Below are 24,807 nucleotides of genomic sequence, written 5' to 3' on the forward strand. Positions count from 1 at the left end.
TTCACTAAAAATCCCCATAATCATCTACCTGAAGGATCATTCTAAATGGAACACCCAATATTGACATTCCCCTACTTAAATTCTATATTGGTGTATGAAAATATTTGGCTTTATATATAAAGTTTAAGTGATTTTAAAGACAGAAAAATGATCACACTATAACAAGTATACAACATAAGGATGTAAAACTCATTTGCAATAAGATCCAAATTTTGTTAAATTACAAAAAGTTTGTGTGTTTGTTAGCAGCATGCACATGGAAAGGGAGAAGTAAGAGAAGGGGGAGAGAAGAAGGAGTAATAATTAGAAACTAAATGGGAAGTGTGGGTTTCCCTGGATTGTATAATTACATGTTATTCTTGTTTTCTATTGTATAATATGGACTTTTTCTAAAGTGAGCAAATAACACTGTTTCCATTTTAAAAAGGAAAATAAATGATCATTTAGAAATCTCTAACTTCCCTGCCATCTAAACAACATAGTTAAATCCCAAAACATAAATAAATAAGGAGACAAGAATTATTCATGGAAAAAAAATACAACTGTTATCCAGGCTTAGATGGACAGATTATTTGCTATGTGTATGTGCTCCCACAGTGTATATTCCTTCATGAAAAGTGTACTAATTCATGTATTTAAATAAAATGTGTCAATATTTCACGGTGTTCCACATAGAACATGATATTTGTAAAGTATATCAAGACTCTCGGTTTCTTTGCAACCTAAACAAATTGGAAACAACTACAATAAGACTGCAGTCAATGTGCTATTCTTTGATTTCAGGAACTTTCCTATCTTCTTTTCTTTCCAAGCACCCTCTCCCTGTTCCCTGACTTCCCCTAAGTGTATGGCCTCCCCTTCAAACACTTTCTTGCCTCTTCCTCTGTGGGGATATAATACGTTGTGTTCTTCTGTTAGGAAACTTGTTACGCAAACCTATAATTATGTCCTGGTCTCCTCCAGGATTCTGTGATCTCTTTGAGAACAATAACTCTATCAGTTTTCAGTTTGGATTCCCACCACTTTGTGAAATGTCTGACAAGTTTGGTGCTGAATAACAGTTGCTGAATATATGAATATTTCAAAAGATGGTAAAGCTATTTCTGACAATAATGAACAATAGATTTTATATACATATATACAAGATTTTAAGCAATTTCAAATAATTAGCTGCTGTGGAAAAATATTTTTATAACATTCAAATCAGTGCTCAAAATTAGGTGGAAAGGGCTTACAACTTGACCTTTTTTTAAAGATAATCATTTTTATTGTCCTTTTTTTTTTAAGATAAATACATCCCAACTTTATCTTAATAAAAGATGGGTCTCCTGAAATTCCAAAGAGGATATCAGTAATAGTCAGAACTTAACCCAAATTGTTATAAGGCCAGAGACGATCAAATAAAGTTTATCCTTTATTTAATCACTAAATATATGGTAGTTGTGAGCCTTTTAAAAACATTTCCATTATTTAAAGAAGTTCTAGAAGTCTAGCATATCAGGTTGGAATCCACAATTATAATAGTAGCATAAAATTTTATATCATTATTTACATAAGAGAAAATGAATTCCCCAGTTTGGGAATTTATTAAGCACACTCATATACATTCAACAAATTCAAGCTGATGACAACCTTTGAGATGATTCAATAATTTTAAAACTATGTGCACACACCTACACACATTCACAAATACGCATACTAGCATAGGTAAAAAGATAAATAGAAGATTGAGGGAAAACAAAACCCTCACCTATTATTGAGGGGGGGAGGTTGTGGCTGGGACAACTCTCTGAAACATGGAAATAGCGTCGCTTTATGGATAGACGTCACAAACATTTATACATCACTGTGAACACTACCTTGCCCGGAAATTTGAGAAAATTAGAAGGTAAGGTGGTTTGATGAGAACACTGGACTGAGCGTCAGGAGAAAATAAAGAGTTACTTCAAATCTATCAACTCTCTTGTAGTAGCTAGTTTTGTAAAATAAACTAGTCACTTTTTTTTTCATTCATGTTCAGTGTCTTCCTCAGAGGAATGAAAAACTTACAATACAATATCTGAGGTTCTTTCAACATCTAACACTCTAGGAACCTCTGGATTGAAAAGTTACACTGTTTGGATTATCTGAAGTGGATACTCGAAATGAACATTTAATAATAAAAAAAAGATAATAAATTGTACTTACTCATAGAGCCTTGGTTCTTCAACAATCCCTAACTGGTTTATTAATTTAAATGTAACATACCCATCTGTCATAGTTTTCTCCAGAACAATTATACTGAGAACAAAGTAATAGGCTACAAAACAAAAATATAGAATCCAATTCACTATACATTTTTACTTTGTTTTAGTGCTTATGCATGAATGGATATATGCATGCAATCTAGGTATATCGTATATGAAAATTACATTAAGAGATATGTATTTGGTAAATGGGAAATACATTTTATCTCTTGTCAATTTTCAACTAGTCTTCAAAATGAGTAATGAAGAAGACAGTCATCAGTCATGAGTATCGTGAAAATTTAAATAGCTAGTAAATACTAATTGGTATGCAGACCAAAAAAATTCAGAATTTAGATTACTTAAACAATTTTTCCAAGATACACATGTGAGGTAAATACAATGTTTCCTTATTCATCTGAACAGTAGTCCCAGCTAAATTCACTTGACAAATATAATTCCCAATTTCACTGTCTGTTTAGAAATATTGTAAAATATTTAATCCTACACAGGGTGAGCACATAGTTCTTATTCAAATTGCCCCTAACATAATTTAATGGAGCATTTTTTTCATAGGCAAGGATGCTTAACTCAACCATATGCTCAAGATGTTCAGTGTTTCTGGAAGCTCTGACCATCTGTGAGTGAGCCTGAGACCTCCTAGAACACAATGTATACATAATGGCAATTAAAGAAACATGCAATACTTGAAATGTTTCTGTGAGAAATCTCTTTACAAAAATCGTGCCTGTTAGCTGTTAAGTGATGCTAAATAGCCAAGAGTATCCTAATGTCTTGTGCCTAATGCAGGGCACTACCTCAAATAAGGTAATGCATCTATGATTGGACCTCATCAAGTGTCAATAATTTCTGACACAAGAGATGTAAAGGGACACCTCCTACTTTGAAGTAAACACCCCTTCTCAAACAAATGCTTTGTTCAACTTCATCCAAAAAAGTGGGTGTTCAGTATTGATCAGATATTTCCAGCAGCATGACATATCAAAGTTGAAAGAATATAAATACGTAGAAATACATAAATATTTAAATAAACAACCAAACTCCGAAGAAAGAAGGGGAAATATCAGGTGCTAAAGATGTAGAGAATGACGGCCAAGGCCATAAGAAGGAATGAAACACTGGATTCCCCCCAGGACTTAAGAACTGGATGCAGCCTGGAGATGAAGACTGAAGTATCAACATTCATGCAGGAACAAGAGACTTGATGCCAGGCAACAAAGCTGCACAGACTCTGAGACCTTAACTCAGTGCCTCGTCTCTGAAAGAACTAGGGAAACGCCTTCCACTGGCTCTGTGTACGTCTTATGTGCTGGGAAAAAAAAAGTTCCCTGAGGTTAAATAAAACTCCAGGTAACATGGCATCGAAGTTTACACTAGCCTCTTCTTAAAGGATCCCCCAAACATTTATATAAAGAATACTCCAGGATCATTATGCATAAGACTTTGGGAAAAAATGAAATGCAAGATGCTCTGGAAGGATAATTTTAAAGAGTAGACTGCTGAGAATTTCTATATTAAAATAGACATGAATTCATTCTGAAATAATACAACTATATTTTTCTTTACTTTTAAATGCATACCTGGACAGATCATTAAGACTGGAAAAGAATAACAATAAAGAATTTAAAAATGTATAAATTCTACTGGAAGAAAAGTATAGATTATTTACAGGGAACAGTTAGAGTTAACAAAGTCCTAAAAACAACAGAATTCATATCTTCGAAGTGCTGAGCAAAAATAGCTCTCAACATAGAATTCTATACTAAACTAAATTTCATTACAGAATGAGGTACAGTTAGTGATATTATAAAATTATAAAATGATGAAAGAAATAAAGCATACCAAAATAAATGGAGAGACCTATCATGTTCATGGATTGGAAGATTCAACAAAATGAAGATATCAGTCCCCTCCAAATTGATCTGTAGATTTACTACAAATATTTATTTAAACTCCAGAAAGTTAATTTTGTAGGTATGGACAACTTTATTTTAAGATTTATATGGAAAGGAATAGGCCCTAGATTATACACAACAACCTTAAGAAAAATAACAAAGAGGAAGAAATTATTCTGCATAATAAGGTTTACTTTACTTTATAACTACAGTAATCAACACTTTTTGTGATTAGTAAAGGCATAAACACATAGATAAATGGAACAAAATAGAAAGCACAGAAATAGTCCCACACAAAAATGCTTAAATGATTTTTGATAAAAGACTCAAAAGTACTTTAATGAGGGAAGGATAGCCTTTTCAAAAAATGGTGCTAAGCAATTGGACATTCACAGGCAAAAAAATGAGTACCAACCTAATCCTCACATCTTATACAAAAATTAAATCAAAACAGATAACAGACTTAAATGCAACACAAAACCATTTTTAGGAAAAAAATTATAAACAAAGTCTTCAGGAATTAGAGCTTGACAAAGAGTTCTTAGGCTTCATACCAAAAGTACATTCCATTAATGGAAAAATTGATAAATTAGACCTCATGAAAATCAAAACTTGTGCTCTGAGAAAGCCATGTGAAAAACATGAAAAGACAATTTACAAACTGGGAGAAAATATTTGCAAACCATATGTTAAACAAAGACTTATATCTAGAGTGCATACATAAAGGACTCTCAACACTCAACACTAAAAATTAAATAAAAATTCCAATTACAAAATGGCAAAATACCTGAAAAGACATTTCATGGAAAATAAGCATGTATCATCAGCTATCAGAGAAATGCTAATTAAAACCATAGTGAAATATCTCTGTACATCTATCAGAATGAATACCATAAAATATATAACACCAAATACTGACAAGGATTCAGAGAAACTGGTTCACTCATGCTTTGATAGGGAGGATGTAAAATGTGACAGCCACTCTAGAAAACACTTTGTCAGTAATTTATAAAACTAAATGTAAAAAAGAAAATGACTATCATACTGTGTTTTAGTGCCACTAGTTATAAGTCCTATGATGTGTTTTCATCATTTCTATTCACTTCCAAACATTTACAAACAACTTTTTACCAATTCTGCACAGATTAAACCTACACTTTAGATAAATTGCACAGTTTATGAACAACAGCAAGAACAACAAATAGGGTGGGTTGGGGGAAAAACACACCAAATGTAAGATACAAACTATGTTTGTAGTAATACTTTAATGATGCTCTTTCATAATTTGTTACAAATGTTTCACAACAATGCAAAGTATTTGTGGTGGGATGATGTATGGGAGCCCTGTATGTTAGGCATGTTTGTTTTGTAAGTTTACAACTTTTACTACACACTTATCATTTATGTATGTTCATGTATGAATGATATACTTGAATAAAATGTTTTTAAAATGAAAAAAGCTAAATGTACAGTTACCATGTGTCCAAACAATTTGTATTCCTGAGCATTTATCCAAGAGAAATGAAAATCTATGTTTATGCAAAAACTGGCAAACAATGTCCATAGTATCTTTATTCATAACAGCTAAAATCTGGAAACAGCCCAGATACCCTCCAACAAGTGAATGATTAAACAAACTGGGTACATACACACTATGGAATACTACTCAGCAATAAAAAAGGGATGAATTATTGCTACATGTAACAACAGGATGAATCTCCAGGGAATTCTGGTAAGTAAAAAAAAAGCCAATCAAAAAGGCTACATACTATATGATGGCCTTTATATAATATTTTGAAATGACAATATTTTGTACATGCAGAACAGATTTGTGGATACCAGGGATTAGGGATGGCTGGGGTTGAGGCAGTATATGTGGTTATAAAAGGGCAACACAAGGGATGCTGGTGTATCGGATCTGTTCAATATCTTCAATGTGAGAGTAGCTACATGACTGTACACATGAGATTAAATTGTATAGAACTAAATACACATTCAAAAAAACTCACACATATACACACATTCACAAATGTGTGTATGGGGAAATCTATGATGAGTGGATTAAACCAATGTTAATATCCTGATCATGATATTCTATTATATTATAGTGTCTTTACCACTGAGGGTAACTGGATAAAGTGTACAATAGAACTCTTGGTGTTATTCCTTAAAATTACTTATGAGGGAAATGGATGTGGCTCAAGCAGTTGGGCACCAGTCTACCACATGGAAGGTCCCAGGTTCAGTTCCCAGTGCCTCCTAAAGAAGATGAGCAAGACAGCAAGCTGACGCAAGAGGCTGGCATGGCAAGCAGATGCAACAAGATGATGCAATGATGAATTGATGTGGAGGCAGTGGCCACTGGAGGCTCTGAGGGCAGGGAGAGGGAAAAACAGGTGTAATATGGGAGCAATTTTGGGACTTGGAAATTATCCTGAATGATACTGAAACAATAGAGACAGGTCATTAGAAATCTTGCCATAATCTACAGAACTGGGTGGGAGAGAGTATAAACTACAATGTAAACTTTAACCCATACTTAGTGGCAATGCTCCAAAATGTGCTCATCAATTGCAATGAATGTACCTCACTAATGAAAGATGTTGTTAATGTGGGAAAATGTGAGAGGTGTGGGGAGTGGGGAAAATGGGAATCCCCTATATTTTTTATGTGACATTTGTATAATCTAAGTATCTTTTAAAAAATTGTTTTTAAAAAAGATGAAGCAAGGAGATGATGCAATGACAAGACACAACAAGGACCATAATGAAAAACACAAGGAGGGAGCAGATGTGATCAAGCAGTTGAATGCCTCCCTCCCACATGGGAGGTCCTGGGTTTTCCTGGTCCTCCTTAAAAGAAGACCAGCAGACACAGAGAGCACACAATGAGCTCACACAGAGAACAAACAGCAAACGCAAACAAGGGAGGGGGCGGGGGGGGTAAATAAATTAAATAAATCTTTTTAAAAATTGCTTGTAAATCTGAAATTGTCTAAATAAAACTTTTAATATAAAATAAAATGTCCCAATGCTGTATGATAGGGCAGATCATTAATATTTGAAGAATTCTATCTTAAAATTGATAGAGAATGATTTCAAAACTTTTACAATAACTATGCTAGAAATATTCTAAAATATGAAAATCTATTTTAAGTATTCATTTCCAGTAACCAAAGTCAATGCCAGTGACTAGAAACGTCTCTCCCGTTTAAGAGTCTTCATATAATAGGATTTACTTTAATTTATTGACCACTTTCATTTCTAAACAGAATAACTTTTGCTGTCTTTAATAGGTCCTTATAAATAAAATTATTTCATACATTTCAGTGAGATTACTTCTTGTTCATCCAGTTTCCTCCTGTTGTCTCAATCCAAATGCATCATGAGGATTATCATTTACTTGCCCTTTCTTGTATTTATATGGTTTAGTTTCGGTTCCTAAATGGTGTTAATAATGTAGCTAGAGGTTTGGTCTCTGTAACCTGATATGTGATTAAATAATTCTAGGGGTGGACTGACAATCATACAACATTGGGATGGGGGGAGAAACAAAAAGACTTTGTTTCTTTGGGAAAATATTACACAATGCATCTGTTCATTTTATCTAAAAAGTCATGAAATTATGCACAAGTCCTTATTTGAATTTGTCCATCTTGCTTTTAAAAAATTAAACTTTTCTGAAAGTGCATGATGGAATTTGAGTGGGTGAAAAGAATATTTGGATAAAATGTATTTAAGTATATAAAACTAATCATTTATTCATTTGTTAAAAATGTTACCAACTTACTACAGAATGGATTTTTGCCATTGGTATCCAAAAACACAATAGTCCTAAGAGATCTTTCTTCCAGTCTTTCTTTTAAAACATCTTTCCATAGCTCTGCTTGATAACCTGAGATTTGAGAAATAGAACATTGGAAATTGGTCTCCCGCAAATAACATACAAAACTTTCAAATCACTAAAGGATCAATTAATAATAATTATTATAGCAATTATTTTATTATTATTATCCATGAATTTTAATAATATAAAAAGCATTTTTCAAATATCACACTTATTTAATTACAATAGCAGCTCAATTTTAGGATTCATAAATAAATCCTGATCCTTGAAAACCTTATCAGAACTTATCATATCCCATATTGCTATTGCCCATTACAGCAGTTTTCACTATTTGTTATAAATTCAGAATTGCACTTATAACTCCTTTTAGTAAATTTACCAGAATAAATTGAGTAGATAAAACTGAACGATTTAGCTCCATGAGTACAACCCCCATAGGTGTATGTGTACATTTTATAGATAACATAATATAGATCATATATATTGTGTGTATATATATTACATATAATTCACATATATATTAAATGTACATATATATGCAGTATATTTACATATAGTGTGTGACTATATTTCAGATTCTTCTCACTTCATGCATTTCTCTGTTCCCACATTACTACTTTCAAATTTGAGATTTCAATATAATAATTCTGATTTAAGAATTTAGAAACTTAATTCTATTTCTAACTTGTTCCCTTAACCAGTCCATTTATTCGCTTTGGTGTACAATTTTCTTATTTCTATGTAAAAGTCATGGGACTAGAAAAGCAATCTGCAATATGATGTCTGAAGAAAATTAATTCCACAAAATGTTTTATGGACAGAAACAGTCTATAAAAAGACAAATTTGGCAAAGCCTGTATAGTACATTCCTTTCCTGGAGATTCTCCTTATATGATAGTATAAACTACTGCTGAGGAAAACTGCTAACATATGGTTTAATTCAGCCTTTGGAATTTCTACCTATATTTTCCAGTCCTTTAGCCTTTAGAAATATTTCTGGCAGATCCTGCCATGATAATGGCCAGATGTTTACATGTATCAAGTATCTGCAGGTCTAAGAAGTCGTTAAATCATAGCTGTATCCATCTCACTTCTGCCCAAGTCATTCTTGTTATGTGAAGGTCATGTTATCTCTTCAGAAATCCCTGAACAAACAATCTCTGAGAATCCTTCCAGCCCTAACATTCTATTTTTAATGTGGTTCCTTTATTCTCTATAATTTCTTATTGGTAGCCTGGAGTTAACTGAACCTGCAATATTCAACTGCTCTTTCCAAGCTTTTATTATTTACAAGCAATAAGCCTTGTGTGGTTCATGTCTGCTTGCTGACTGCAAATGAAATGCTAACTATAGTTCATACCTCTTAACTTGCTCCTAAGACTTCCCATTAAAACAAAAAACAAACAAATCCTCACTGCTGCTAAGAAAGTGCAAGTCTCTTTAAGAGATAAATAATAGATAATGAGATCCTTTTGTATATCAAGAACAGGAATCATTATGAGGTCAACAAATTTGTCTACCATATTGAGCATAGAGAGGCAGTTGACAAAGATCACACAATAAATATCATAAAAATATTTAGTACCAAGTAATCGATTAATTCTTGTTGTTTCCCATCTCCATAGATAATTTTTCCATAAAATATTAACATTGTGAAAATTAATGCAAAATTTAGCTCCTGGCAGAAAATACTAGCACAATTATGTTATTAATTTTCATTAAAAAATGGAAGTAATTATAACAATCTCTCTTACCTAATCGAGGACATGATTTTTTCCTAAAGCCATCACAGTCCACACATGAACCAATCTTGTAATCTTTGTATGAATGACAAGGAAATGAAATAAAATTGCAGCTTGTTTCCAAAGATGCCATGAACAAATAAACTGCTCTCTGATGGTCGCACTTAATAAATTCAATCCCTTAAGGGGTAAAATTAAGCAAAAGAACTGTAGATGTATTAAGTCGAACAAGAGTAAGTTATAGAAAAATAGTACCTTATACACTTATATTTATGATTATACTGCATAGTTTAACTTTAAGCAACTAAAGAAATGGCGCCATGTAAAATTTATGTTTTTACATGAGATTTATAATAAACTTTCCTAAAGAAATAATTACTTCAGCAAAGATGTTTGATTTCAATAATTTAGCAGTCTCCCTGATTACAGTGCTACCATACTTAACCAGTGTGCACACTCTCCCTTCTAATTGCACATTCCCAACATTTCTGACCAATGTCAGAGATGACTAAGAAAACTGGTGACATTAACACTTTTTAATATCCCTTGCTTTTCACAAACTCTCATGCCCCTCCTTCCTTTAACCAAACTTCTCTATTTACAGAGGCCTTTAAGTCATGATCAGATGTCATATGATCTTAAGAATAGTTCTTGCTGTGATTCTAAAGTGAACCACATCCCACACCAGGAGCAGTTGTTCAGCATTCTCTAGATACAGCACAACCAAATGTCAAGAGTTTATACAATTGCATGTGTTTGTAGAATACTATGGCGATAGTATAGGTTAAATCCTGGGTTAAAACTTGCATTATAGGGGAAGCAGACTTGGCCCTAGTGGATAGGGCACACCTCTACCACATGGGACATCCGCAGTTCAAACCCCGGGCCTCCCTGACCCATGTGGAGCTGGCCCATGCACAGAGCTGATGCGCACAAGGAGTGCCCTACCACGTAGGGGTGTCCCCCTGTAGGGGAGTCCCACGCGCAAGGAGTGCGCCCCATAAGAAGAGCCACCCAGCGCAAAAGAAAGTTCAGCCTGCCCAGGAATGGCACCGCCCACACGGAGAGCTGACACAACAAAATGACGCAACAAAAGAAACACAGATTCCCGTGCTGCTGACAACAACAGAAGTGGACGAAAAAGAACACGCAGCAAATGGACACAGAGAGCAGACAATGGGGCGGGGGGGGGGGAAGGGGAGAGAAATTAAATTTTTTTTTTAAAAATTTGCATTATGCCATTCTTGAGCTTCTATGCTTCATCAGCGACTTTTAACTTCTAATGTTTTAAAATGATGAAATAACATGGTTGAAAGTACAATAGGGTGGCAGACTTGTTCCAGTGGTTAGGGCGTCCGTCTACCACATGAAAGGTCCGCAGTTCAAACCCCAGGCCTCCTTGACCCGTGTGGAGCTGGCCCATGCACAGTGCTGATGCACGCAAGGAGCGCCCTGCCACGCAGGGGAGCCCACGCACAAGTAGTGCGCCCCTGTAAGGAGAGCTGCCCAGCACGAAAGAAAGTGCAGCCTGCCCAGGAATGGCGCCGCACACGGAGAGCTGACACAGCAAGATGACATAACAAAAGAAACACAGATTCCCATGCCGCTGACAACAACAGAAGGGGACAAAGAAGAAGATGCAGCAAATAGACACAGAGAACAGACAACCGGGGGAGGGGGGACAGGGGGGAAGGGGAGAGAAATAAATAAATAAATCTTAAAAAAAGAAAGTACAATAGAATGGGTCTCATCCATGACCCCATGGAATATCAACTGGCAACCTTGAACTAAATAGAATCAAATTATACCATTGTTCACCAATAACTCTCCTGAATCATGGCCAATGAAGATTAAATTAAACTATTGCCAGCAAATTAAGAAGACAAAGAGAATCAGTTTACTCTTACCATTTCAATTTATATGTAATTTGTTCAAAATACTATTGGTATACCTGAAAAAATTGATTTTGGACAGCCAGGCTGTGTTTTTCCACCATTTGGATAAAAATCTATATGTCCCAAGGGTTCCTTAATGCCTAAACCTGTAAAGAAAACCACATGAGAATCACAAGGTATATCACCAAGTTAACAGCAACTGCATAAAACAATATTTCCTACAAAATCCACTAAAAATGACTCTTTTAAAAATTGAATTAAAAATAAAATAAGGGTTATTAGAAAGGTGAATTTTCTGGTATCAATTTTTTATATTATTTCCTTATGAAAATTATATTTCATTAATTAAATCTACTTATTAGTCAGCTAATACGGTCAAGTCACAGTTCTTTGTACCATAAATGCACGGTGAAATAAACAGAGCAAAAATCATTTTTCTAGTGGAAATTTCAATCTAGTGGAGGAAGGTACATAATAAACAGGTGAAAATATAGTATATCAGATAATAAGTGCAGTGGAGTAAAATTACAGAGAACAACAAACAGGAGGTACACAGAAAGAGTAGTAGATTGAACTTTTGAGTAGGTTTTTTAAGTAAAGCTCCACTGAATGGATGAGAATTGAGCAAATTCCTGAAAGCTACAAGGTAGCAGACCAACCAAGTATCTACCAGCATGCCTTGGATACGCAGAGCCAGTGTGGCTGAAGCGCAATGTGTAAGAGGGAGCATGAGAAAATGAATCCAAGTCATATAGGACTTTCAGGCCAGTGTGATGATTTGCTCTCACTCTGTATGACAACACCTACCATTTGTTAGTGCTAGATTAACCAAGTAGAAAACTCCAAAGAATGACTTGGGCAGCAGTGAGTTAGATATAACTATGATTTAACAACTTCTTAGATCTGCAGATACTTGAGATGCTGGTGAAAGTACAAATTCTTGGTCCATTACCAATATGGGGACATATCCCAGAGGAGTCATTAGGATAGAAGGAGGAGACAAATTTTAAGAATAATCAGGACTGTGATTAGAAGTAAAATCTTGCTGCCAAGGAAGATTTTAATGCTTTAGTTTGGGGCCAAGAAATTTCTTATATCACCAGGTCAATAGCAATTGCATAAAACAATATTTCCTACAAAATCCCATAAGGGATCAGGAATAGACTGACAAAAACAAATATATACTTGGGTCTGACATGAAGATTTAAGATGCAACAACATGATTTAGTTCTAGTATGTAACAAAAATAGGTTAAGAGCTAGTGAAATGTTAAAGGATCATAAGAACACTGGATATGTATGTTATGAGTAGGCATTTGTTAAGGAAAGACAAAGAAGAACTTAAATGACTTCATTAGTACTCTCAGAATCCATGAAATTTGTGTGCGTGAGTTAATTGTGACTACAGTGAGGGTGGACTAGCCAATCCCTCTTTACATTCCATCATCTGCTTAGCTGGTGGAATCTAAGCAATAAAAGACAGTCAAGTATACTGAGAAAGAAGTCCATCAGTTTTGGAGTTCTGCGAAATATCCTCACATGAAAACTCAACATGAAGTTCTAAGACTAGGGGTTCCAGGTTTGGAGCCATCATTTTCTCCAACCTCCCATTAAGGTAGAATCAAACCAAGATTGCTCAGAAATCAGGTGAAGCAAAAGACGTTTATTATTAGTTTATGAGCAGCCCTTGATTCAGGCATGTCATTTCCCTTTTCTCAGATGGAGGGTGTAGAGCAGCTTGGTCTACTTAGGTCATTAATTCCCTTGGTTCAAAGAAGGATGGAGAGAACAGGTATGACTTTTTAAATTTTCTTTTTATTATAAAATATAATGCACAAGCAGAAAAGAACATGAAACAGAAAGATATAATTTATTATGTCAAGAAAAAGAAAATAGCCAGCAACTAGGAGCCACCAATGTACTAATACCCAACCAAAAACTTTTCTCTTTCCTCAGATAACAACCTGTCTTTTAGAAAAATCATTTTTTACTATTCTTTACTTGTAAGGATGCCTCTCGAAATGCTGTATCTTTGATATTCCTGCTTGAGAAATATATATATAAATTGATTGGTATAGTCTGTATTCTTTTTATGTCTGGCTTATTTCAATTATAGTATGTTTGTAATACTAATCCCCATGGTCGTGTATAAATGTAGTTCATTCATTTCCCTTGCTATACAGAATCTCATTGTATAAACTTACCACGACTTATTTATGAATTCTATCAGTAGACATTACCTTTTTTTTTTAACATTCCTGAACACATATGTATTATTCTGTTGGATACATACCTAGGAGCATAATTGCTGTTATAAGATATTTATATCTTCAATTTTAATAAGCTATACTCACAGTTTGCCAACATGGTTGTATCAGTTTACACTCCTAACAGCAGCATTTGAGTATTTGCATTTTTCTACATTCTCTCCAACAAATGGTTCTGTCAGACATTTTAATTTTACCTATTATGGTAGGCATCTAGTATTCTACTGGGGAACTCATTGACATTTTTGTACTGAGTAATGACTTTGAGAATCTTTCCATAGGTTTATTGCTTATTTGGAACATCTTCTTTGTAAAACGTCTGTTTAAGTCTTGTTTTTTAACTAGGTTGCTTTTCTTTTGATAACTGACTTACAATGGTTCTTTATGTCTTGTTTTTTGACTTGCTGTTCACTTCCTTACATTGTTTTTTGATGAAGTTTTCAATTTTAATATTATCATACATTTTAATCTTTTCTTTTATGATTAGGAGTTTTATGTGTTTTTGAAAATTATTATTCTCTATTGCAAAGTCATGGAATTTTAACTTTAAGCACTTAATCCATAAAATGTTTATTGTTCTTCTTTTCCTATTTATACATATACAAACAGGAAGAATTTTGTGGTTTATGTGAGTCAGAAGTCTTTTAATATTCAATTTGAAACACTTATTAAAAAGAGAATCATTTAAACACTGCCCAAAAGAGCCAAATTTGCCATAAATCTAGTTTCTTGGCTTTGTATTCTGTTTTACTGGATTTTTCTCCACTCTTAGGCTAATAGCATACTATCTGCATTACTATGGCTTTTAAATAACACTTGGTATCTGGAAGAACATGTCTTTACACTTCTTTTCCTTCCTTAAGGGTGCCTCAATAATACTTGGCCTTTGGTATTTCGATAGTAATTTTATAATATCTTTGTGAGGTTGTAAAGAAGAAGAAGAGGAGAAGTAGAGAGAGGAACAGGAAAAAGAGGAGGAGGAAGAGAAGAAGAGGGATAGAAGAAGGATTTTGACAGACTGCATTAAATCTGTATATCAACTTGGAAAGAATTGGCATATACATAATACAAAGCCTTCCAAATCATATACGTGGTTTATTTCCTTTTTATTTTGGACTGCTTTAATTGATTTCTGTAAGCTGTCATCATTTTCTACATGAAATCTTCCTCAGTTTTATTGTATTTATTCCAAGTTATTATATACATATACAATATATATTTTATGAGGTAATGGGGATTGGAACTGGGACCTCATATATGCGAAGTAAATGCTCAACTACTGAGCTACACCTGCTCCCATATATTTTTATTATAAAATATGGTATAATTTTAGAATTTTATTTTCTCTTTATTGCTGATTTTTAGAAAAAAATTAAATTTGTTTATTTTTTTTGTATCCAACAACTTGCTTTAATTAACTTATGAATTCTAATAAATTATCTCGGAGTTCTTTTAGATTATCTATGTAGCGTAACTTACCATCTGATTATGATATTCCTTTCTTTTCATAGTTTTTATGACTTTCTCCACTTACCATGCTAAAATCTCCAGTAAAAGGCTGACTATGAATGACAATATAGGCATTCTTGTCTAGTTCCCAATGTCATAAAGAATGTTTCCAAATTGAATCATTAATGTGGTATTTTCTGTAGGTTTTAAAAAATATACTTTTTATCAGATTGTTCAGCTAATTTTCTGTTCCTACTTTGCTGAAAGTTTCTGTCATGAATAAATTCTCCTAAAAGATTTTGAAATAATTTTTCTCCTTTATTTTTTAATGAGATTAATTGAGGTGATTTTTTTAAAATGTTAAACTAAACTTGCTTTATAGAATAACACAAAATTGATTGTAATCATTTTCCTTTTTAATGTGTTGCTGAATTGATTTGCTAATATATTTTATGTATAGTTTTTACATCTGAGATTATGAGAGATACTAACAATTTGACTTCTCTGTAATATTGACAAGTTTTTATTAAGTGTTCAATCACCTTTAAAATACTGTAAACTATTTCTTTTTTTAATTTTTTTTTATTTTCTGGAAGTGTTTGTGTAGCCTGGTTTTATTTCTTCCTTAATTGTTTAGTAGAGAAGAAAAATAAGACCAGAATTTTCTCTCTGGGATGGCTGTAAATTAGGGTTTTGATACCATTAATAATAACATGACTACTCAAATATTCTCTTTATTGCATATCTTATTTGACATATTTTTTATTCAAATATATTTCAATAACATATATTTGGGTTTTACATTTTTTTCATCCTATATGGCAAAAATAGTCTTAATCAGATTATTTAGGACATTTACATTTAATGGTATAATTGAATTTAAGTTTACCATCTTATTACCTACTTTTATTTGTTTCAGCTGTTATATATCCTCTTGCTCTCCCTTCTTGCCTTTTTGAATTTTTTTATTATTTTGTTTTGTCCTTTTTTAGCTTGAAAGTTGTATGCTCCTTTACTCTGTTCTTCCTATATATCCTAGAGACTCAATACATATCCTTGAATTATGAACAAGTGTTGACTGTAACTTTTATTTCCCAAACAATTAAAGGAATATAGAATGCTTGAATTTGTGTAATGTATTATAATTTTCTATATATTTCAAGACCCATAATACATGATTAACAATGTTTTATTCTGATAATATTAATTTAGAGTTAACTATATTTTTCCATTTCATTGCTCTTCCTGAATATTCACTGTCCAGGAAAATTTTCCTTCTGCCTGAAGAATAACCTATCTGCTGATGACAATTTCTCCCAGTTTAAATTGGTCTGAAACACAATATCACTTTTCCATTTTTATTCTCGAAATACATGGGAATTTGAGAATCAAAGTTATTTTTTCTTTCACTATATTGATATGATTTCATAGTTTCCTGGCTTTAAATATTTTTATGGAGATTTCAGTAGTAATTCTGATCATTTTTCTTTCTTATTTTAAGAGAGATGTTTTGCTAGTGCTTTTCTGAAATTTTATTATGTCTCTCAATGGAGATTTCTCTTTTTTTTTCCTATTGCATAATATCTCTTTATTTAACCACTGAAATGGAGGAAGGTCAATTTTTTAATAAAGGGCATCTCTATAAATTGATTAATTTAGCTTTCTGAAAAGAAATACAGTGCCGTGATTTTTTTCATATCACTGTGACCCTGAGAAAACATCAATGTGCATCAGCATTTAAAAACCCATTGCATCAAGGCAAATTTCCATTTAATTGTTTTGTGAACCTAGATTTTCATATATTGGTTTTACTTATGCAATTTTTATAAAGAAGTTACAGGTTTACAGAAAAATCATGGTAAAATTCAGGGTTCCCATATACCACCCTATTGTCACTAACATCTTCATTAGTGTGGTACATTTATTACAATTGAGGAGAGCACATTTTTCTAATTGTACTACTAACTGCAGTCCATGAATGTTAGACTGTTTGTATTATAGTCTCATGAATTTTAAGCTTCTTATTCTATAAAATATACACAAACTAAAATTCCCCCTTTCAACCACATTCAACTATTTAATTCAGTGCTGTTAATAACATTCACAATGTTGTGATAATATCTCTTTAAACATTACTTTCTTCTATTTTTTTTTCTCCTTTTATTAGGGAATTCTAGTGAAAAGTGATAGGATTTACTATTATGGGAGATATGCTTCTTATCTCTCTTATCTCTCTGTCTTGTCCATTATTTTGCATCTTCTGCATATTCTGCTTCTTTCTTGAAATTTACTTCTTGCCTTCCTTTCATTTTACACACTCTTTCTTCTCGTTTCAAATTTGTTAAACCCATTCAAGGGGTGTTATTTTACTTTACTGATTACTTGGCTATTTATCAAATATAATGCCATGTTTATACTTTCCCATTTTCTGTTGAAATTTTAAGTCTTGTCTTTTATCTCTTTGAACATAATCAGCATAATTTATAGCCAATTTATAATAATTCCAATATCTGGAGGTCTTTGGATCTGTTTATACTGGCTTTCGTTTCTGCTGATTCTCATTCATGTTGTATTATTTCAAGTGTGCCTGGTTATCTTTATTAGGATGCTGGACGTTTATTTAATTTTTTTGTAAAAAGTAACTTAAAACAAGGGAAGTGGCTGTGGCTCAATCAGATGAGCTTCTGTCTACCGTATGGGAGGCCCTTGGGTCATGTCCCCGGGCCTTCTTGTGAAGGCAGGCTCGCCCACATGCCACAGAGCACCACCTGGCCCACAGTCGCCTTGGAGAGCTGACTCAGCAAGGTGATGCAACAAAAAGAAGGGAGACAAGCAAGAACACAGAAGAGCCCACAGCAAATGGACATAGAAAGCAGACAGCAAGCAAACTACAAGGGGGAAAGGGAAATAAAATAAATAAATACAGACATAGAAGAATGTACAGCAAATGGACACAGAGAGCAGACAGCATGCAAAAAGCTGCAAGAGATAAAAAAAAAATAACTTAAAACAAAAGATTATTTGATTTCCCTACATAGAGGACAATTTCTTTGCTTCTGTGAGGTAACTAGGAGCTCCACCAATCCAGGATGTGCTTAACCAAACTCATTAAGTGAGATTTTTTTCTAAGCATCTTATATAATGGGAAGCATGCTACACAACATATAAAACTGGTTTACTTTAGATTTACCCTTACTCCAATAGTACTGCCCTTTGAGGTCTGGAACAACTTATGAGATGTTTTACAAGACCTAGAAGGATTTCAAAACCATTCACTGATAGTCTGCCTCAGAAAACCCTACATGAGAAAAGCAAACCCAAATTATCAGTTACTCCCTAGAATTTTGCTTTCTTCTGGATCTTGGCCTGGTAATTCTTCCCTATTAGTTCAGCAAGAGGGTTGTCCAAAATTACCAAATCCACCACTTTTGTAAGGCCACGTGGCTTCTTTAACATATGCAACTAAATTAGGACAAAAAGTATTTGGAAGTAGAAGATGCATTTGTTGGCTAATATTCAAATAAGAGGTCTGTCAGGTATGTGCTGACCCCATTCAGAAATTTCTTGAGACATGTGAATATGCAGTGCCAAGAACATGCAATCTTCATTTGTGATGTTGGTTTAAAAAAATCAATCAATATATCCAACTTTGTGGCATGTAGTGGCAGGTAAGTTCTGATAGATTGAATCATCAAAAAAATGTTAGAAGTAAAGGACAAACCAAGATAGTTCAATAGGAGAAGTTAAATTCGTGAAAAATAATTTTAAAAAGATACAAAGAGCTAATAATTCAAAAGGACATTAGCAGAATTGAGATGGAGTTTCAGAAAAAGTTCAGACACAGGACCACAGAGTAATTGGTCAATAGGTATGTCGTGTGCTATACAGTAAGCTGATACACAGAAATAGTGAGAGAGAATACATAAGGGGTTGGGAGCATCATAACAAAGCTACCCACAGTCAGAACACTCCTAAATATCAATTAGTCAGAATAACATCTAGTGAAGTGCATACTCTGAAATCAGAAGATATGACTTTGAATTTTGGCTCTACCCCATACTGTCCCTTTGAACTTCACCCTAGTTTCCCCATCTATAAAAGTGGGATGATAATGGTTACCTATCTCAAGAGGCCACATGAGAATTGATTGATTAATGCATATAAAGCACTTAGAACACTGCCTGGTACACAGGAAGTGGTTGATAAATATTAAAATGATCAGTTTCAAATCAGAAAAGGGATTCCTTGAAAGCATCAGCTCAATGAACTCTAGCCAAAGCTACCAAAGTCTTGTTAAACGTTTTCAGGAAGATAATTAAAAACTAGAAGGAATTGCTTCCCTTCCTTACGGAAAATTTCCAGTTTAACTATACTGGAAATGGTATGAACAGATCTCATTGGTAGACATCAAGACAGGGAAAATTAGTGGATAGAACAGAAAACTAGATACATCAGAACTATTAATTTGGGGGGAAACCTGATCACATCAAGAAAATTAAGAACAGCATTGCCAAGATGACTATTTTTATCAAATTTCAAAATTGTAAGATCATATGACACATTGAAATTTAGAGGAAGTAAGCTGATGGTAAAGAGCATCATTTGACTCTAGCAGGAATCACTCACCCCAAGAAATATTGCTAATTGGAAGTATAACCATTAAGTAATTATAGATTTATCATCCTATGAAATTCTTTCCCCAGCGCTATATTTATTTTTTATTTTCAAATAGTTAAGCAATAAATTCTATGTTGTTACCATTGGTATCAGAATGGATGACATCCACAAACTTTGCATCAGTATAATCTAATCTGTCATAGGGTGGTTTTCCAGAGAATTTTGGCCCAGCAGGGTCAAGACCTGAAATGCAAAAAGAAAAAAATCAATCTATTATCTATTTCATTAGATTTAGGAATTGCATTATTTCATTATAAACATAATAAGCCTGTACAATTATATTTGAAACTCTATTTAAAAATGTAACTGAAGAACAACTAAATTGTTCAAATATCATTATTTGAACAATATTTATTATCAACTTTCAACATTTATCAAGTTTAACCATGCTGTCAATAATGCAACAAAATTTTGTAGATATTTTTGTTTGAAATATTTTACTTAATAAGTAATTAGGAATAATCTGGTAGTAATTTATATTAACTAATAATTAATAGTTAAACTTATTAGTTAATAAATATCCTCCTCTGGAGAATTAAAAAAATAAGAATACCATTATATGTCCTCTCTTGAAATCTGTGCCTTTCTAATAATTACTGGATCTAGCTATAATTTTTATGTACTGAATGGAAATCTGGGCTATGGGGTAAAACATCTTTATTATTATCTACCATTCATTCCTCACAAAAGTTTTCCTCACACACCTAAGGAAATTAAAATATATTAAAAATTCTGATTACAGTAATTTTGTTGTGGAAATATAAAGGTAATTGGGATCCAATACTCCTAGAATCTCAGATACCAACTCTTGATTCTCTTTTCTAGAGATAAAATTTCTAATAGAAGTCAAATATAGCAAAATTCACAAAATTAAATTAATAGGTTTATGAATGCATTAAACTCTGACTTTATAGCCTTGTTAGTGCATGAAGTTTATTATTTAATAGACCACAATTTCCTTGATATTGTTATGACAATAAGTATCTTCAAAATTCAGACGGGGCTGCAGAAATAGATCTTTTCCTCCCATTTTACCATGACTGACTTAAACTCTATTAAGAACTAAACAAAACTTTAAGAATCTCACTAAAGTTTAAGACTAACACTTGAAAATAATACAGAAATAAGTAAATGTGAATGCATAATTATATTATTGTAAACACTAGGTTCTAAATAAAGTAAGTTCTGATACTTAAAAGTATACTAAGACATTAATTCTATCTAAAATATTTTACCTGTTATTCTTCCAAGTTGACCTTGAAACATCTTTCCAACAAATCCACTAATATGAGCTCCTAAGCTCACACCTATGAAATGAAAAGTGTCAAGAGACGCTCCATGCTTCTGCAATTGAAAATATGGTGTTACGATTTTCATTACAGGTAATCACAAATTATGTGTCATACATCGATATTCTGAAATACATTATTTTTCTGGTAAATCCATATTTTGTAGGTGGGGAAGAGAGCTTTGTAATTTCAAAACAACTATATCTTGGCATAAGGTGTTTTTCTCCTTTCTTCATTTTTAATATTAAAATCATACTTAAATTCTTCAAAATCTTTTTCATCTATTACATAGTATAATATATGCAAAATTCAATTAGCAAAGCTTTTTTCTAAAAGATTTCTTTTTTTTAATTTATTTCTCTCCCCTCCCCACCCTCCTAGTTGTCTGCTGTCTGTGTCCATTCTCTGTGTGTGCTTCTGTGTCCACTTATATTCTTGTCAGTGGCACTGGGAATCTGTGTCTCTTTTTGTTGCAACATCTTGCTGCATCAGCTCTCCGCGTGTGTGGTGCCACTCCTGGGCAGGCTGCACTTTTTTTATGCTGGGTGGCTCTCCTTACAGGGAGCACTCCTTGCTCGTGGGGCTCCCCTATGTGGGAGACACCCCTGCGTGGCACAACACTCCTTGCACACGTCAGCACTGCGTGTGGGCCAGCTCATCACATGGGTCAGGAGGTCCTGGGTCCTGGGTTTGAACCCTGGACCTCCCATTTGGTAGGCGGATGCTCTATCCATTGAGCCAGATCTGCTTCCCTAGCAAAGCTTTTAATAATCATAATAGCCACTTTATGTTGGGTGCTTACTTTATTCCAGTTACCTTGAGAGTTGCTTTACATATACCACATTTAATATTCACAACAGCCCTATGAGTTATTTATTTTTATGTTATTGCCTAAAATTGTTCCTTGTACCTATTAAATGCTAAGTAAATATGGTTCAGTAAATCCCCATTTTACCAAAGAAACTAGGTTCAGAGGTTAAGGAATTGACCAAAGTCGTATAGGTAATGAGTGGAAAAGATTATTTCAAGTTGGGTGTGTTGGTTGTTTTAAACTGGCAAAGTGGAATAATCATCCTCACTTCAGAGATGATAAAATGAATTTTAAGTGCTTTCCCTAGATCACAAGATTAACCGAGGGTGTATTTTTACCACTACCCTCTCATGGAACAGAAGCGGACCTGTGAGCAGGCCATGGTGAGTCTACACAGGGATAAAGCCAACAGATGTGGAAAGATTGGCTCACATGTGCAAAACTCGGTACAAGCTTTCCAAGTATAGGTGATGGTCTTCTTCAAATTTCTGAAAATGATGCCCAGAAACTTGACTTTTATGCTACCAATTTCATCCCTTCTCCTTAATATGAAGTATTTTCAAGCAATCTACTTTTAGAAATACATCTAATACTACATATTTTCTTAATATTCCCATTTTAACTCTCACATTTCCCAAACTTTGGAGTACATGTTCATAAGTTTGAGAAAGGCCATTGCTATCAGGGAAAATCTATTATGTACTTTATAGACTATCAGTAAGAACAGGCAAGTCAGTTTAGCTCTTCTATTTTTCTAAAGGATGGTATAGTTTTGTCCAAATTTGGGGATGTAAGAATAATAATGTGATATTATTCAATGGTTACCATGTGCCAGGCACTGGTTCAGCATGTTACATATATTACCTAATTTTAAATGCTCATATAAAATATCATTGTAAGTTTTATTTTCCCAAATGTGTAGGTGGGAAAACAGGTACAGAGAGGTTGAGTAATTGCTCAAAGTCACACAGATGATGAGGCGGAAATGGGGCTTGAACTGAAGTCTGATTCAAAACCTGTGCTTCTGACCACTATATGTAACTATTTCTTGTATCCGTATGCTTGCTCATTTTAGCAAAACCTTGCTCAGTTTGGCTCAATACAATTAAAGGGAAGATCTAAAGCCCAAGAATGCCCCCAAATCAGATATCACCCATCATTCTCTCAAGTACCATCTCCACTACCTCCCCTTTAGGACAAGCATGGATCTCCAGAAAGGCTGACTTAGTACACGTGGATCATTCAAACCATAGATTATCTGGAACTGGCTTGAATTTACTTGACCTATCCCAAAGCCTAAACCTAAACACTGGAGATACCAGTATGGCACTGAGACCTGCCTCCAAGGTTGGTGGAAGTATGCTACTTTCAATCTGTTTCCCCCTCCTTTTTTACCAATTCACACTTGATTAACTAAAAAAATAGCTAAGAACATGTAATGTTCTGTTACGAAGGATCACTACCTCATCCTAAAGTCATTATAGGTAGGGTTAAAGGAACTATTTAAAAATTTTAACACAAAACATATAAGCATTTAAGATGATGCTTTTATATAACACACATCATGTATAGATAGAAAAATTGCCTACTTAGGGAAACAAAGGAAAAATGGCTACATACATTAATATATCAAAGTAATAATTCCCAACGCTAAAAGGAAAAAAAGCGTTTTCTTTATTTTATTACCACTTCACGATATTGCATAATATACTGTATACTGTTTAACATGTATTAATATAATGCATAAAATTCCCAGACTTACCAAAAGATTATGAATATACCCACTCAAAGTTAAAGCAACTTTTCTGGTATTTCTAACTGCTCTGTTGTAAATCAAAGTTGTAGCACCCCGGTTCCAGTCTACTACAACTATATTCATATCTTCTTCATTCAACAAAATCCTTAGAAAGTTATGAAGCCATGATGGAGTAGAGCCCGTTGGTCTATATCCATGAATAAGCCAGATTGTTTTAATTTTTATGTTGAAATGAGTGTTGAGTGAGTTATTCTGCTGAAACAATGGCTCAGCACAGTTTAGGTTGTTCCTTGTATACATCATCAGATTTATCTCCATTCTGGGAAGAAACAAATCTCTGAAGGAATCCTTTACACTCAACTGAGAGAATTCAAGGCATGATCTTTTAATCTCTGAAATTAAGAAAAGGTTAAGCTGAGTACTGGGATAGTATTTGATTCTTGTTGCTGCTGCAAAAATTAGAATTGGATTTGGGGAGAAGGGACTTAATTTCATTAGCATTTCAGCATACTTTATTAAGAAACTATAGTGTGTAAAGTAGTACACTGATTATGAAAAAAAAGGCTTTTGAACTGGAAGTAATAAAAAATTATAATGGAATATGTAAGTAAATGTAATTGAAAATTAAGAATTAGCTTTATATCTGCACAAAATGTCAGAAAATAATAGGTCTGACTTAAAACAGATCATTGTTAATAAAGAAGCATTATGTATATCAATAAAAGTAGGTAAATTAATTATGAACTTTGACAGAAGTTTTACAGAAAACATTATAAATGAGTAATACCATTTAAAAACTGTATCTGACCAGTGATCAAATAAATTTAAAAAACTAAGGTATAATATTACATACCAAATAAAGCAACAAGTAAAAATCCTTCTAAAAGTGAGGGTAAATGTAATAAGTATTCATATACATGGATGCTGAGAACTTA

General features: G+C 33.4%; 1 protein-coding gene across 1 annotated transcript in view; it reads right to left on the minus strand.

The window, feature by feature from the left end:
• The window catches only part of LIPI (lipase I), a 46,026-nt gene extending 21,757 nt beyond the window's left edge, over window positions 1–24,269 (minus strand). The window contains exons 1-7 of the mRNA XM_058296100.2: window positions 23,879–24,269; window positions 21,252–21,360; window positions 20,098–20,199; window positions 11,681–11,770; window positions 9,742–9,909; window positions 7,931–8,035; window positions 2,188–2,299 (exon numbers count right to left, since the gene is read on the minus strand). Of these exons, the coding sequence (XP_058152083.1) occupies window positions 2,188–2,299; window positions 7,931–8,035; window positions 9,742–9,909; window positions 11,681–11,770; window positions 20,098–20,199; window positions 21,252–21,360; window positions 23,879–24,190 (998 nt within the window). The 5' untranslated portion in view covers window positions 24,191–24,269. The remainder of the gene's footprint in view (window positions 1–2,187; window positions 2,300–7,930; window positions 8,036–9,741; window positions 9,910–11,680; window positions 11,771–20,097; window positions 20,200–21,251; window positions 21,361–23,878) is intronic.
• Between the last annotated feature and the right edge of the window lie 538 nt (window positions 24,270–24,807).

Source organism: Dasypus novemcinctus, chromosome 4, assembly GCF_030445035.2.
Source record: "Dasypus novemcinctus isolate mDasNov1 chromosome 4, mDasNov1.1.hap2, whole genome shotgun sequence".
Taxonomy (NCBI): domain Eukaryota; kingdom Metazoa; phylum Chordata; class Mammalia; order Cingulata; family Dasypodidae; genus Dasypus; species Dasypus novemcinctus.